At 41.0% G+C, this 14,976-nt stretch overlaps 1 protein-coding gene across 3 annotated transcripts in view; it reads right to left on the bottom strand.

The window, feature by feature from the left end:
• Positions 1 to 14,976, bottom strand: part of ACC (acetyl-CoA carboxylase) — an 83,032-nt gene that overhangs the window by 51,413 nt on the left and 16,643 nt on the right. The window contains exon 1 of one of the 3 annotated variants that reach the window (XM_087358624.1): positions 1,399 to 1,746. The exons of the other annotated variants lie outside the window; for them this stretch is intronic. Within the exon in view, the coding sequence (XP_087214750.1) occupies positions 1,399 to 1,472 (74 nt within the window). The 5' untranslated portion in view covers positions 1,473 to 1,746. Of the gene's footprint in view, positions 1 to 1,398; positions 1,747 to 14,976 lie in introns of those variants that run through there. 3 annotated transcript variants of the gene reach the window in all.

Raw genomic sequence — 14,976 nt, 5'->3', positions numbered from 1 at the left:
GATGGCTGTCTTCTGGGTTGTTCTGCCATGTCATTAGGGCGATGAAGCAGCAAGGACCTCTGAAACGTCGGTAAGCGTCTACCAGACTACACAGTGCAACAACCCAGAAGAAGCCATCTTCATGATAAATTTAATGAATTACTAATCATTAATTAAATAAACGGTGTGTAAGGTTCAACAGTCATTTTCTATAAAGCAAATAAAACAGGCAGGGCTCTTGTTGAGCCAGGGTGGTCGATGGAGGCTTCAGTGCATTTCTAGTGCCAGAGTGCGACCCCGGCTCTACTTTTAACAACAATGTAAAATATTGGCAGTACAGTATAACAGAAAGGGGTAATGAGCTGCCCCCTTCATACGACTGAATAACTAACTAACTCCCTGGTAGCAGAACCCGCAGGTTCAACACCGACAACACCAAAGCCCACCACCGGCCACGATCCTGAGCCAACTCCGTCCATTTGTCATCCTCACAGCCCACCTCCTTAAGATCCATCTTGATGTTATCCTCCCATCTCCTTCTTGCTCTAACCATTGGTCGTTCTCCAGAAGGATTCCCTACCAAAATCCTGTATGCACCTCTTCCCCCCCCCCATGCATGCTATATGTCCAGCCAATCGAAACCTCCTAGATTTTGCTATCCTCACTATGCTAGGTGACCTGTACAATTCATGCAGCTTCTCGTTATGCAATATTCTAAATTCCCCACTTATTTCATCCCACCTTGGTCAAATATCATAAAATCCAAAATATTATATAGTATAAAATTCAGACAGAATCTAAGTTCTTGCAGTTTCCTGACTTTCCAAGGGGGGCCGCCTCTTTAGTGCGTGTGTTTCATGAATAGTTTATTTCTCACTTCTACACAAAAGATACACGACTTGGAGCCTTGCATTCTGTTACATTTTCAACACATGCCGTGTTTTTTAATTCCGCATCATGGTGGAGGTCTCCGTCTTTTTATACCTCTTTACATATCTCTAGACACTTTATAAAGCAATCAGAATTACCAATTAATTTTAAAAATACACAACAATTGAATTACCTGTGCTTTTATATAATGTCTGCCTTTAAGTCATAACATTCGGAAGTGCAGTTCTGGTAATTAAACACTACAGCCAGGTAATGACTACGAATCCACGACATTCAAATGGGCAATTCATGTGCTCGGACACCTCGCGCCATGAGTTTTCGTTCTTAGTGCTGCCGTGTGGCATAATTTATCTTCCGATTACACAGCTGATTACAGCTCCAACCAGTTCATAAGCAATTTTCTTCACTCACTGTACTACATACTATCTAGTACAACGACAGAACACAAGTTTGCTCCGCGTCTGGGGCACTGTGCCTCACCAGTGAGACGGACTATGTTTTTCTGAGGTTAGGTGGTTTCCGACTTACCTCAGCCTTCCGCCTTCAGTCCAATCCGTCAATAAAAGATTCTCATCTGAGAATACTGGTAGGTCTGAGCCCATGTTGGTGACTCGTGTGAGCTGAGCTAACCGGATTCAGTACACGGAACCACAGTCATTCGAACTGAATATTCCTTCTGCGCTGAGTGAGCTCCCAGAACACTTGGGTTGGCAGGACAGAACGACAGGTACGTATTCACCTCAACTAGCCTTGGGGACTTCACGGCAAGCGACTGTTTCATAATCTCACTCGGCTCGTGTGCTCATCCACAACTCTTTACTCTTTGCAATAAGAGACTCAGATATCTTTGCGCACCTGTTAAACTGGCAAACTCTTTTTGGGCAGAGCAATGGACCTGTCGTCAGACAGAACACTAAATAATAATAATAATAATATCTTAACCACACGCTCGGCACTTTACTCTGTTACTGTCTTCGGATTTTTACTTCGCGAATGCTGACATCTGACAATCGCTTATAAACTGAATGAAACGGGTGGAGCGAAAAAGTAAGAACCTCCAATATGAAATTTGGTCAAAATCAACCCAAACGAATCTCAAGTTGTGAGATGTCACCATAAAAATCCCTTCTGTTTAACTGAATCCATAAGACTAGAGGGGGAAAAAAGTATTGGACATTTATCGGAAGATTTGTTTTTCCCTTCCTTCAGCGAGTAATCTCGTGATCGGTACACGTTCGCGTAAGTTTAGGTTCCTGTTACGCAAACCTAAAAAAATATTAACTGGATTAAAAAGCAAGGTAATAAAATTACATGAAGCCGCAACTAAGTAATCATTCATTTGCGTAAAGAAAACTGAAAACGGACTGGAAATTCCTACCTCTTTAAAAAAAAAAAGTGACAGTGGAATGTAATGAAATATAATGTAATGTAATAATTCTTATATAAGTACCTGTGATATTGTAAAACGTTTTTACCAGCACAAAATTATCTACTCCACGACGCACTTCTTCTACAAGCGTTTCACAGCTCAGCTCTTTCCGCAATAACGAAAGCGGATTGTTGACGGCAATAATGTAACACAACGTAAACAGATGGCGTTTCCTAGGTAACATAACAATGCATACAAGCTGACCATTGTTGTCAGTCCATATTTACAAATTGTTGATATTTTCCTGTCACTTTTTCGTAACACTTTTTTGCGGAATGACCCTTCAATATAGACGTATTTACGTCAAAAAAGCAACAGGGACTCGGTGAAGGTTATTATTTTAGAATTCAGCTAAAATTATACAATTTTCTAGTAGCCGATCTAAGACGGGGAAGTAAAGTCTTGTATCTGATTGGACACTAATATTATCCTACCATCTACCCCTATGTTTCCCAAACTGTCTCTTTCTTTCAAGTTTACCAAACAAAATACCGTATACATGTCTTGTTTCTTGAATGCATTCAGAGTGGGGTCGGACGTGAATGTAAACGTATATCGACAGATGCCACTCCTGATCATGGCTTTGAATTTCAGCCAGAACAAACCTCTTCTGTCTCGGCATGTTGGCAACATGGTCGCTGCTGCACACGACACTTTCTTTCCACCACTTTACCTGACACACAACTTGTTTTCATTCGAACACAACCCTCGGTCCTCTACACTCAATGCGACACTACACGCTGACGTTGGCAACCTGACGAGTGTCTGTCTGCTTAGAAAGGAAAAAAAGAAACTTTAAAAACGAGCGGCACTTCGGAAGCATCACGCTGTGGGTTCACTTGTATGGAGTATGGAAAGCAAATGCCACATACATTCTGTGTTCCTGCTGTTTTGAAGGTAGGCGATTCGTAACTAGGGGCAAATTCCGTTGGTACACGTGTTATATGGCCCTAGTCACGAGATAACAAATATCGTTATTTGGATTATCGGCACAGAACAGTGCATTCAGTTTACTTTCAGGTAGTTTTCACGCTTTGAACACTCCTCATTTCAAGGTTACGGAATGTTGAGGGCAGTATCTCCTTGTCCCAGTCGAATGTCCTGAATTTTTAAATATAAAACCCCAAAGTTTTCACGGCGACAAAATCCAATTAGTTAACATTATTTCGCGTGATCAGCTGCAATGATACAAAGTAAGAATCCTACCTTTCGACTACCGTCTCCGTCATCAGGGTGGTGTCCGATCATGTCTCCGTTGTTAGCGACTTACGTTTCTGACTGATCAGTCACTGATGATGGAGACAGTCTCCGAAACGTCGAATTTGTAATCACGTCTATCCGGTAGACCGTCTGAGTCTTTATTGCAGGAGCAGTTAATGGTAATTTAAGACAAAGTTAACAAATTAAGGACGTGTGATGCAGGCCATTTCAAAAAATGTGATCCTGGCGACCGAGTCATGCTACTACAGCCGCTCTCGACTTTGGTTCAGGAAGTCTGGGGTGGTCGATCGAGGTGTCATATAGTCTTAGGACCACGGAAGCGCTGAGAAACCGGGGTTAAATCTCCCTTGCTAGTCTACGTGTTCTGTACTGTGGCGTAATGGCACATGCCTTGGGAATGGCTGATCCCCTATGCAAGGAATACTATTTAAGTAAAAGTTGAGACAGACCACAGAACCAAATCCGTAAAAGAATATAAAGAAAGGTATCATTTAATTTTTATGTCTTAATTTTCGAATAACTAACACTATTCACATTAATTACAATTAATTCACAGCTCACTCACCAGGTACCTCTGAACAGCAAAGAACGAATAGAGACGTATTTCTTCACACGCCAAAATAATCACGTACGTAGGTATAAGGAGAGAGCAAACAAGAGTTTCAACAAGCGAATGTACACATTTTTTCCTTCGTATACCAGGAACTCGTCAAATGTGTTTGTCACGTGTCTCGCATCCATTCTACATGGCCAGCCCCACCTATCGTATTTATTTGTTCAACGACGTTGTGAATGGTGCGTATGGTTGGTGATTAATTAATTAGAAACGATGTAGAAGGAAGCAAGTGTGGCTTCGATTTGCCTGGGGGAACTGAGGACAACCATGAAAAAACAAAGCTAGAACAACTGGCCTCCGTACCGAGAATTTAGGGCTCTTAAATGAGAAACAGAAAAAAGGTTACCCACCGGATAAAGGCATCCAGAGGGTTCCTAAACTGGAATAACAGTATCTGGAGGGGAGAGAGAGAGAGAGAAAGATTCTTGGTAAGCCTATGTGATTTCGCCCATCTCTCTCAGATCCGACAGTCTTCCTTGATGCTTTATTTCCAAATACCTCATCTGCCATTGTTTTTAAGCAGAAAACTAATAAGACGATGTAAGATTTGAGGTTTTCACAGCGGTGAGTATGAAGATTTCTGTCTTCTGGGTTGTTGCGCTGTGTAGTCTGGTCGATGTTTACCAACATTTCAGAGGTCATACTGCCTCCGTCATCAGAGTATGAAGATTTCTGTCTTCTGGGTTGTTGCGCTGTGTAGTCTGGTCGATGTTTACCAACATTTCAGAGGTCATACTGCCTCCGTCATCAGAGTATGAAGATTTCTGTCTTCTGGGTTGTTGCGCTGTGTAGTCTGGTCGATGTTTACCAACATTTCAGAGGTCATACTGCCTCCGTCATCAGAGTATGAAGATTTCTGTCTTCTGGGTTGTTGCGCTGTGTAGTCTGGTCGATGTTTACCAACATTTCAGAGGTCATACTGCCTCCGTCATCAGAGTATGAAGATTTCTGTCTTCGGGGTTGTTGCGCTGTGTAGTCTGGTCGATGTTAACCAACGTTTCGGAGGTCTTACTGCCTCCGTCATCAGGGCGATGAGTATGAAGATTTCTGTCTTCTGGGTTGTTGCGCTGTGTAGTCTGGTCGATGTTTACCAACGTTTCAGAGGTCATACTGCCTCCGCCATCAGAGTATGAAGATTTCTGTCTTCTGGGTTGTTGGCGCTGTGTAGTCTGGTCGATGTTTACCAGCGTTTCAGAGGTCATACTGCCTCCATCATCAGGGCGATGAGTATGAAGATTTCTGTCTTCTGGCTTGTTGCGCCGTGTAATCTGGTAGAAGTCTACCGATATTTCGGAGGTCCTTGCTGCCTCCATCATCAGCTTCAAGGAACAGTCACGTGAATTAGTTTAACGCACGTTGCGACCTCAAAGCCTTCTTCTGAATGATACTCTTACGTCTCTACGTTTTTCTGGTAAGTACAGAAGAGCCAAATTTGGAAATTTCTCATTAAGAGTAGACCCTACGCGGAGAAAACAGTACAAGATGGCCCCAGGGGAATAACGAAAACATTTCCCCGATACCCCTTAGGGCTAGCACTTGGGCATACATAAAAACTAGGAGTAACTAATTCCAGAGACATTCTTCAGCAGCCTTTTTTTAAACACATAAACACGTAGGTTTACTTCTTATTCTTAACAGCCCACCGTGGGTCCTTATTCTGTTACAGATCAATGTAACCCACCCTTACACCCTACTCTCCTATTTCCACATCCCATCTACACCTAAGTCTAACAATTAGACTCTTTCCTTCAGGTTTTCCGACTCGAATTCAGCACGAATTTCTCGTACCCTCCATTCATGCTACATGCCCACCTGTAACATCCTTCTTTGATCTAATCACCATAATAATATTCAGCGAAGATACTAAATTATGAATTACCCTAATACGTAATTTTTTTTTTTTTTGAATTTTGTTACTTCCTTCCTCTTGGGTCTAAATATTCTCCTCAGGGCCGTGGACTCCAAAATTCTTTGGGTTCATCCCCCAGGGTGAGAAGCAAAACAACGAAGTTACATTTCAGTTTCTCGTAGAGGCGAGTATGAAAATTAATATTTTCTGAGATACGGCGACATCTAGCCTGGTAAATACTGATAGACGTTTCAGATTACTCGCGCAGTAAACGTCTCTTAAAACGTCGGTCAATCTATACCATATATATGGCGTAAAATCCCACAAGACAGTCATCTTCAGCTAAAATTATAATTAGCGTATTTTAAACGTTATATTCTAGGATAGAACATACTTGTAATGCTGTTAAATATTTTTAAATAAACAGAACGAAAGAGTCCACAAAACGTTTGTCAGATCAAGTGTTTAACATTCTATTGGATTCAAGGCTATCTGCGGTTTCCCAATAGTTGAGGCGATTGTCAAGGTAGTTTCTTCCTTGTCTCCATAAACAAATATCAAACCTCCGGGTAGTCTACGTTACCCCTCCCCCCCCCCAAAAAAAATTGCCTTTGGCTCAGTGATTCTACGAACTCGATACATACCACGATCACTGACTTACTAAAGAAATCTACGACTGCACATAATAAACCTTGTATTTATTTATGATTTATTACGCAAAGTTCTCAGTAGCTCAGAACACACAGTAAGGAATAATCAATAAATAGTAAATTCTTAAGGAAATTGAAGGAAACTTTCAAGGACTAACTGAAGGTAAGATCCCAGTAAGCATTTCCCTGGAGGACCTAAAAAAAATCTCAGCCTGGGTAGCCGGACCGAGATCTGAACCAGGGACCTCCTACATACGAACAAATGTTGTCTAGCCGGCCGTGAGGTTTAGTGAATCGACTTTGCAAAAATCGATTTCGAAACACGCGCCTGAACTACTAATACTAACAAGGTCGAAAAGATAACCCTGAGGTTTATGGCAAGCTGCGTTATAATCAGTAAAACTGTTTTCTTGGACTTTTCCATCGTCGAAACCAGGGGTTCTCAACCTTTATCGCTGGCGTGCCACTAATTCTAATTTAACACATTAATTATTCGGTTTTTGTCCGTCTAATCACAATTCATATTTAAATTTACAATTAAGATAATTAAAATATCATTTTATGTTCCTCATCGAACAATCGATTTACAATTGGAACATCTTTTTACAATTTATATCTTAATTGCGTCATGTTTGTGTTTTATTGATACAATATTTTATTTTCCGTCTATACACAAACTTAAAATAATGTTGTTTAAAATTACTTAAAATTATAACATTCTCAGTAGATACTGCATCTTGTTACATTTTTTTTGTCAATACAAAAAAAAATGTAACAAGATGCAGTATCTACTGAGAATGTTATAATTTTAAGTAATTTTAAACAACATTATTTTAAGTTTGTGTATAGACGGAAAATAAAATATTGTATCTTTTTACAACATGTTTCGGTTTCTATATAAACCATCTTCAGGTGTAAAAGTTAAAATTATAAACTTAAAACTTAATTACAATTTCTGATATGCAACTTTTTGGTGATGTTCACTTCCAGATTCATTTTTATATTGGAGTGAATGTTTGGAGTGAATGTTTTTGATGTTCTACATCGGCCAAAGATGAGAGTCTAGATACATCTTAATGTGTCTGGAAGCACTAACGTATCTGGCTCACTACTGATCGCGGTTGCTTGTAGGGAAGGTAAGGATATTTTAATTATCTTAATTGTAAATTTAAATATGAATTGTGATTAGACGGACAAAAACCGAATAATTAATTAAATTTCACAATATGACGCAAATATATTATCTTTTAACACATTAAATATACCACTAACCAAATGAGTTCAGGGAAAATTGTTATTTATGTTAATATTAAATTTTGAATTTCTTACCACAGGTTTAGAAACGCTGGTCTAAACTATAAATACAATCACAACGTTTTGGAAGCTGGATTCTTAACTTGAGATTGCCTTTCAAACGCGTTGGATGCCCATCGACACATCCAAGAGTAATCCCCCAACAGATGAGGGTCTCTGTTCGCATATTTTTTACTCCGGGTATTAGCTCAACCAGGGCAGCCAACAGAGGTTTCCGTCCTTTCCCTTTTTTTAATTGCAGGGCAGTTAATTGTACAGGGGAAAATAGAAAAGTCACGCGAGCCATATTAAAGTATTTATTGATGATTGCAATTTAATACAATTCGACTGGAATGTCATGTTGTAACCTGTTCCCGCCAGTCCGTCAGTACGTCTTTTTTCACAAGTACGACGAGTGTTGAGGCTACCTCAACCAGGGGGAACAGATTCGGCTTTTGTGTTTTTCATTTTTACATGAAGACGTAAGCATAATCCTGCTTCCGAAACCATGCGATTTTATTTATAATTAAGAAAATTGACAAAATCCAAGAAATTTTTTCAGAAGGTTCGACAAGTGTACACAAAGCTCAAAAGGTGTTATTTACAACAAATCTGACGCGTGCGATAGGGACATATCGCGTCACCACTGGTTTTCCTCTGACGTCATGGCAACCAGAACATACAGTCCCTATCGGACGGAAAACACGCCTCACTATTACAAATATTTTCTGCAGAACAGACGTCCGTGTGATGTGGTCAAGGTAAACAGTCGCTACCACAAAGGAAGCACAAGCCGTCATTAGAAAGATCATCTCTTATATATACCTCTCCTGTCTCCTACTTTCCTGCTCGGCTAAACGACATGTCACCATTATAATCATTATATATCCGATACGTGTAATATTACGAAGTTCGTGTGGCCACTCATAGATGGCAACCCCAAGAGTCCACATGACCACTCATAGATGGCAGGATGGTCTTTCCGACTTAAAGACGTGACGAATAGACAGGTGACGCAGATAATATGGCTATAAGACGTTTTAACATACGCTAAAGCGTAAAGAACACAGGAAACTTCTTAATTATAATTGAAGTTTATAGTTAAATTTATGAAGCATAAGTAAAGTAAAATAGTCCGGCTACACGCCATGTAAGTCGCTTGGGGGGAGAGGTGGGAAATCTCCAACTCATTCTTGGCACTAGATGGGGGTGAGTGATCAGCATCACGCCCCGGCCGGCTTTACCCCCGGGAAAGGACCCAAGTACCCACTGCACAGGAGACTGGGTGAGCCCCAGAGCCGGTCTGGACGCAGAGGCTAGAGAAAAGAATTTATGAAGTAAAATTTTTCTAATTATCACCCAAGCTTGTGAGTTTGCTCTGGTTTTGGACAAAAATAACAAACGAACTGGACCGTGCTATGCAGTTAAAGCGGAAAGTCGCCAGCTTTCAAAGCGCAGGTCCGAATTCGGGACCTGGTTAGTCCATGTTGGATTTGTTGCGGACAAAGTGGAGTTTTTCTCCAAGTATTTCGATTAACCCTGTCAATATGGTTCTACCGCTGCTCCATACTAACTAATGTATCACCTGCGTCATGGACAAAGGAGATGTCAGAGACTCTGTTCCACAGAGACAGTCTCACCCCACTGCAACAAATACAAAATGTTCACAAATGACCTCAATTACCTTACAAAGCAACCTAAGCCATACGACTTAAAACAGCAGCGTTGCTTCTTTGTTCCACATTGAACGTTCGTTATGAGCGTTTACCTTCTAAATTATCATGCACTTAAACGATAACATAACCTAAAATTCCAGTTCATCATAAGAAAGTTTGAAGTTTCAGAGTTTGTGCATGACGGATCCCACTGAACAAAGTCATTTAACAATAAACAATCTGGAATAATTCAGGGCACAAAATCAATATCCATCGCATGTCATGCTCCCATGAAGCTTGTGATATAGTCAGACCTTACGCATCATGCTAAATACTAAACCCAGTGCATAGTATTACGTGACATAAACGACGATTAAGACGTAACATGAATCTGTAACAACCTGAAATGAAAGATCTGAAAACAGAAAATGTCGGCACGGCTACGAATAACTTTTAACATAAAAACGTCAAAACCGACAATTTCTCGACAATCTTTTCTATCGGTATGTGAACCATCTGTCCATGATACCGTTAACGAGTGTATTCAGGTGACGCACTCGTCCGTGAACTGCTCCCCCCCCCCAGCCATTAGCAACCCTGTTAATTTATTCAACCGTTGTAATGCATCCCCTAACACGCTCATCTCATCTACTCCCCCCAATCTCCGACAATATTTAAGGGTTCTTTCTACTGTCCTCACTTTCCTTTTAGTCCCTCCATTTGCTGCAGTACCTGAAACCCCGATTACTGTCTTACAATAAAAAACACAAATGTCCCTGCATCCAGACAACAAAGAGGAAACAGCCTTCTCCATCGGTCAGAGGCTGTGGAAGTTCTAACAATGTTCGAACACCTGACATAGCCGATTCCGTGGGGCCAAACTAACAAAGCCAGTCCGAGAAAAGGATGGAAGGATCCTGTTCATATGGACCTGTCGTCACACAGAACACTAAATAATAATAAGATGAGGTGGTCTAGCTGTTAGAACGCTGGCCTTGTAATCCTGGGGTCTCGGGTTCGATTCCCGGCGGTGCCCGAATTTATAACTGGTGTTGGGCAAGGCCGTGGTCTAGGCAACACGGAGTTTTCCTCCGGGGGCGTCCCCGGTTTCTCCGTGGCATCCCAACAATTACTCCATTCACACACAGAAGAAGGCAATGGCAAACCACTTCTGGATCATCTGCCAAGAACGTATATGAACAGGTCCCAGTCCGAGAAAAGGATGGAAGGATCCTGTTCATATGGACCTGTCGTCATACAGAACACTAAATAATAATAATATAACCGTCGTAGTCGGCCGGACGTCCCGGAAACGGCTTGACAACTTGGGAAAGGTGTTCCAGAGGTTTCGCGGGGCGTAACCCTGTAAAGCGCCAACTATCACCAGAGGTGAGGCTGGATGCAGAACGGCGTTGGCCGCTGCCAACGGACGAACACGAGTTGAGGAGCGTCCTCGGGTTGTAAACCAACAACAGGAGGTTCATTGCTGGATCTGCAGACATCGCAAGGCCGCTGACCCAAATCACTGAAGGGAAGCAGACTTAGCGGTGGTCCCCAGAGCGATGGCTTAAATAATAGCGCAGCGGCGAGTTGATGGTCAAAAGATATGCAAGTAATGTCGGAACTGGAGGTTCACTATCGAAAATGCAGGACTGTCAGAAGCGCTCAGTGGCTAATTGCAACAAGGCCATATTCAGGGCTAAGGAAAAACTACTACGTGGCTCGGCGGGAATTTCTTGTTGTAAAAATACTCCCACAAACGTCTCTACGAAGAAGAGTCCTCTCACACGTCCAACATCAATAATTGTATTTGGAAAAACGTTTCTTATAATTTTGCAATCACTTCTTATCTTTTCTTTTTATTTTCTAATCTTATTTATTTACGACTTCACTATTGTAATCCAGGTTAAGACGATATACTGAAAAAATTAATAACATTTATAGTTAAATTTAGGATTCCTTAGGTATCATCCCACCATCAATAAATGTGTTGAATGTGCAACACCTTTTCGCATCGTGCAAGGCCATCGCTGTGATCTGAACTCTCTCGTAATTTGGCGAGTAATTTCGGACGTTCCAAGACGTGACGGGATGCCGTTCAACAGTTCTAATCAGCTTCATAATTCACTACTCAAGGTTTCTCATACGCAAATCGTAGCCCAGCACCTGCCAGTGTTTCTCAACGGGTGGACCAAGAACCGATGTCGGCACATAAGTTTCTGTTATGTTTACCACAAACCGAAAATTTACCGTTCTTAAGCAGCTAACTATTTTTTCGTTATTTAAAGAGACGAGGAATTTATGGCAACTTAAACATCCTTCACCTGACACGGTGGTCTAGCGGTTAGAACGCTGGCCTTGTAATCCTGGGGTCTCGGGTTCGATTCCCGGCGGTGCCCGAATTTATAACTTGTGTTGGGCAATGCCGTGGTCTAGGCAACACGGAGTTTTCCTCCTGGGGCTTCCCCGGTTTCTCCGTGGCATCCCAACAATTACTCCATTCACACACAGAAGAAGGCAATGCCAAACCACTTCTGGATCATCTGCCAAGAACGTATATGAACAGGTCCCAGTCCGAGAAGAGAAAAGGATGGAAGGATCCTGTTCATATGGACCTGTCGTCAGACAGAACACTAAATAATAATAAGATGAGGTGGTCTAGCGGTTAGAATGCTGGCCTTGTAATCCTGGGGTCTCGGGTTCGATTCCCGGCGGTGCCCGAATTTATAACTTGTGTTGGGCAAGGCCGTGGTCTAGGCAACACGGAGTTTTCCTCCGTGGCATCCCAACAATTACTCCATTCACACACAGAAGAAGGCAATGGCAAACCACTTCTGGATCATCTGCCAAGAACGTATATGAACAGGTCCCAGTCCGAGAAAAGGATGGAAGGATCCTGTTCATATGGACCTGTCGTCAGACAGAACACTAAATAATAATAAGATGAGGTGGTCTAGCGGTTAGAACGCTGGCCTTGTAATCCTGGGGTCACGGGTTCGATTCCCGGCGGTGCCCGAATTTATAACTTGTGTTGGGCAAGGCCGTGGTCTAGGCAACACGGAGTTTTCCTCCGGGGGCTTACCCGGTTTCTCCGTGGCATCCCAACAATTACTCCATTCACACACAGAAGAAGGCAATGGCAAACCACTTCTGGATCATCTGCCAAGAACGTATATGAACAGGTCCCAGTCCGAGAAAAGGATGGAAGGATCCTGTTCATATGGACCTGTCGTCAGACAGAACACTAAAAAAATAAATAAAAACATCCTTCCTGACACCATCGCATCGAATTTTTAGTTATATTAGAGCTGGAAATGCTGGTGACTACATCTCTTCGATATTAAAAAATCCGTAGGAGTTGATTTTTACACCGCGTAGACGTGGCAGTAACGACAATTCCTAGTTTTTTAACGTTGAATAACGTTTATAAAATCACGGTTACACTCGACGGAAACTGTAAGACGTAAGGTAACGCTGGTGTGTAACTTCTTCAAACGCCAATAACTCGAGAACTATGTAAGATAGGGAATATAAACCTAATATGTAAATTAAAGAGTAAATAAATTGTTGAAATAATTACCCAAAACGTAACAACTATACCCTCGTTCCTTAACTTCAACCGTTTGCCACGTCTAAAACGTAAGAGTTAGATCCGGATATATTTCGAGTAAAATACGTAAGTAAACACGAGCTTTTCAAATTTGCAAACATATTTCAGCTAACTCTTACGGTTTAGGAGTTTTGGCCATTTATTTGGTCACAAAGAACGGTTCTAGAGTAAGTGTGTTGAGTACATGACGCAACGCATAGATAAGCTGTCGGCGGATGACGTCACGTATAGATAAGACGTAAAGGTATATATTAATGTGTAAATAAAATTTTATTTCAGTATAAATATACTTCTATAATTAAACGTTATTCAACGTTAACTAGGGAACCGTGGTTTCACTGTCAATTTTTTAGTCCAATTTGTACTACAAATGTTATGCAGGAGAATACTGGTAATCATCCGAATTATTAACATAATCTTTGAAGTTTAGGCCACGAGTTTTTCCGTAACCTAGCCAAAACATTAGATCAAACTTTTATGGTTTTCTTTAGATTATGGTTTTCTTTAGAATTTCTTAGGAAATAATCCCCAGGGCTAACTAAACTCTTGAATCGCTCGTCACCTACAACGATGACATGAAATAGTTTCTTATTCTCCTCTGTTACACATTTCGTATTCTGAAGCAAACTACTTTCTGGAGATTTATCCATCGTCCCAGATTTAATAAAACACAACGTTTCGGAGATTGGAATCCATCTCCGTCTTCAGGTAAAATCCTACTGTTGGGCCCAATCGATAGAACTAGTCGTGTTTTCTTAAATTTGGGCCGATAAATAATGTATTAATAGTTTGCTTCAACAACGCACCACCGTCACAAACCCTCATAATTTCGTATTCTACATATTTATTCATTCATTCTCGGTTTATTCTGAGATACTTCCAATTACTAAAATAATATAGCGTCGAATGACAGAATGATTTGTAAATAACGAACTGGAAATGTTGTGAAAGGAAGTGGTCGTGGCCTAATTCAAGGTACTATCCCTGAAGATAATGAATAAAACCATTACAATCTTGTCAGGACAGCCGGATTTCGAACGATGATTTGAACCTGGGACCTCCAGAATATGAGGCAACGTTCAGTGATCCCGAGTTCAAAACCCGGATGGGTCGACGGCACAGTTTTCCGCATCAATCATCTATGACAATTTTAATTTTTGAGAAGCAGGAATTAAACGGAAGCTGACCGTGGGTCAGAGCCGACATCATCTACCAGGTCTATTTAATATCTGCTCTCTTCGCTGTCATCGTGTTAGTGGCAACAAAATATTTATTCGTGGCAGATTTAAGAATCTCGCTGGCTGCAGTAGTATTATGTGTTACGTACATAAGCATGGTAATGTTAACCTATAAAATACTTTTGGAATAAATTATCCACGTGTCACATACAAACTCCATTAAACTGCTAAGTTTTACAGCGCAGGATTTTATATGCCTGCACCAGTCAGTGGGGAAATATTTATATTACATTCGTACGCATAACATTACAAGTACGTCGGAAGTAGAAACTTCTTATGTCTCACTGCGTAACATCACGTGCATCGAATTTTTAAGTAGCAGTAATGAAAACGGGTAGTTTCGTCTACAACAGAAATTCCACTTTGTATGTAAGACGCAGGCACCATCTGCAGAGAAGCTGTGATATTCTGTTAAAATATTTGCACGCAAATACAAACTCATTTATATAAATATCAACAATTATTTATTTTAATCCGTCTGATCACAATATTTTAAAATTTCTTATAATTAAGATAATAAAATATCATTGATGTTCCATATCGAT

This window comes from Zootermopsis nevadensis, unplaced genomic scaffold (assembly GCF_977971745.1).
Source record: "Zootermopsis nevadensis isolate Lab colony 2312 unplaced genomic scaffold, Znev_1.0 Znev_ptg000030l, whole genome shotgun sequence".
NCBI classification, from domain to species: Eukaryota; Metazoa; Arthropoda; class Insecta; order Blattodea; family Termopsidae; genus Zootermopsis; species Zootermopsis nevadensis.
The sequence above is the reverse complement of the archived record's forward strand: the minus strand, read 5'-3'. Positions and strand labels throughout refer to the sequence as shown.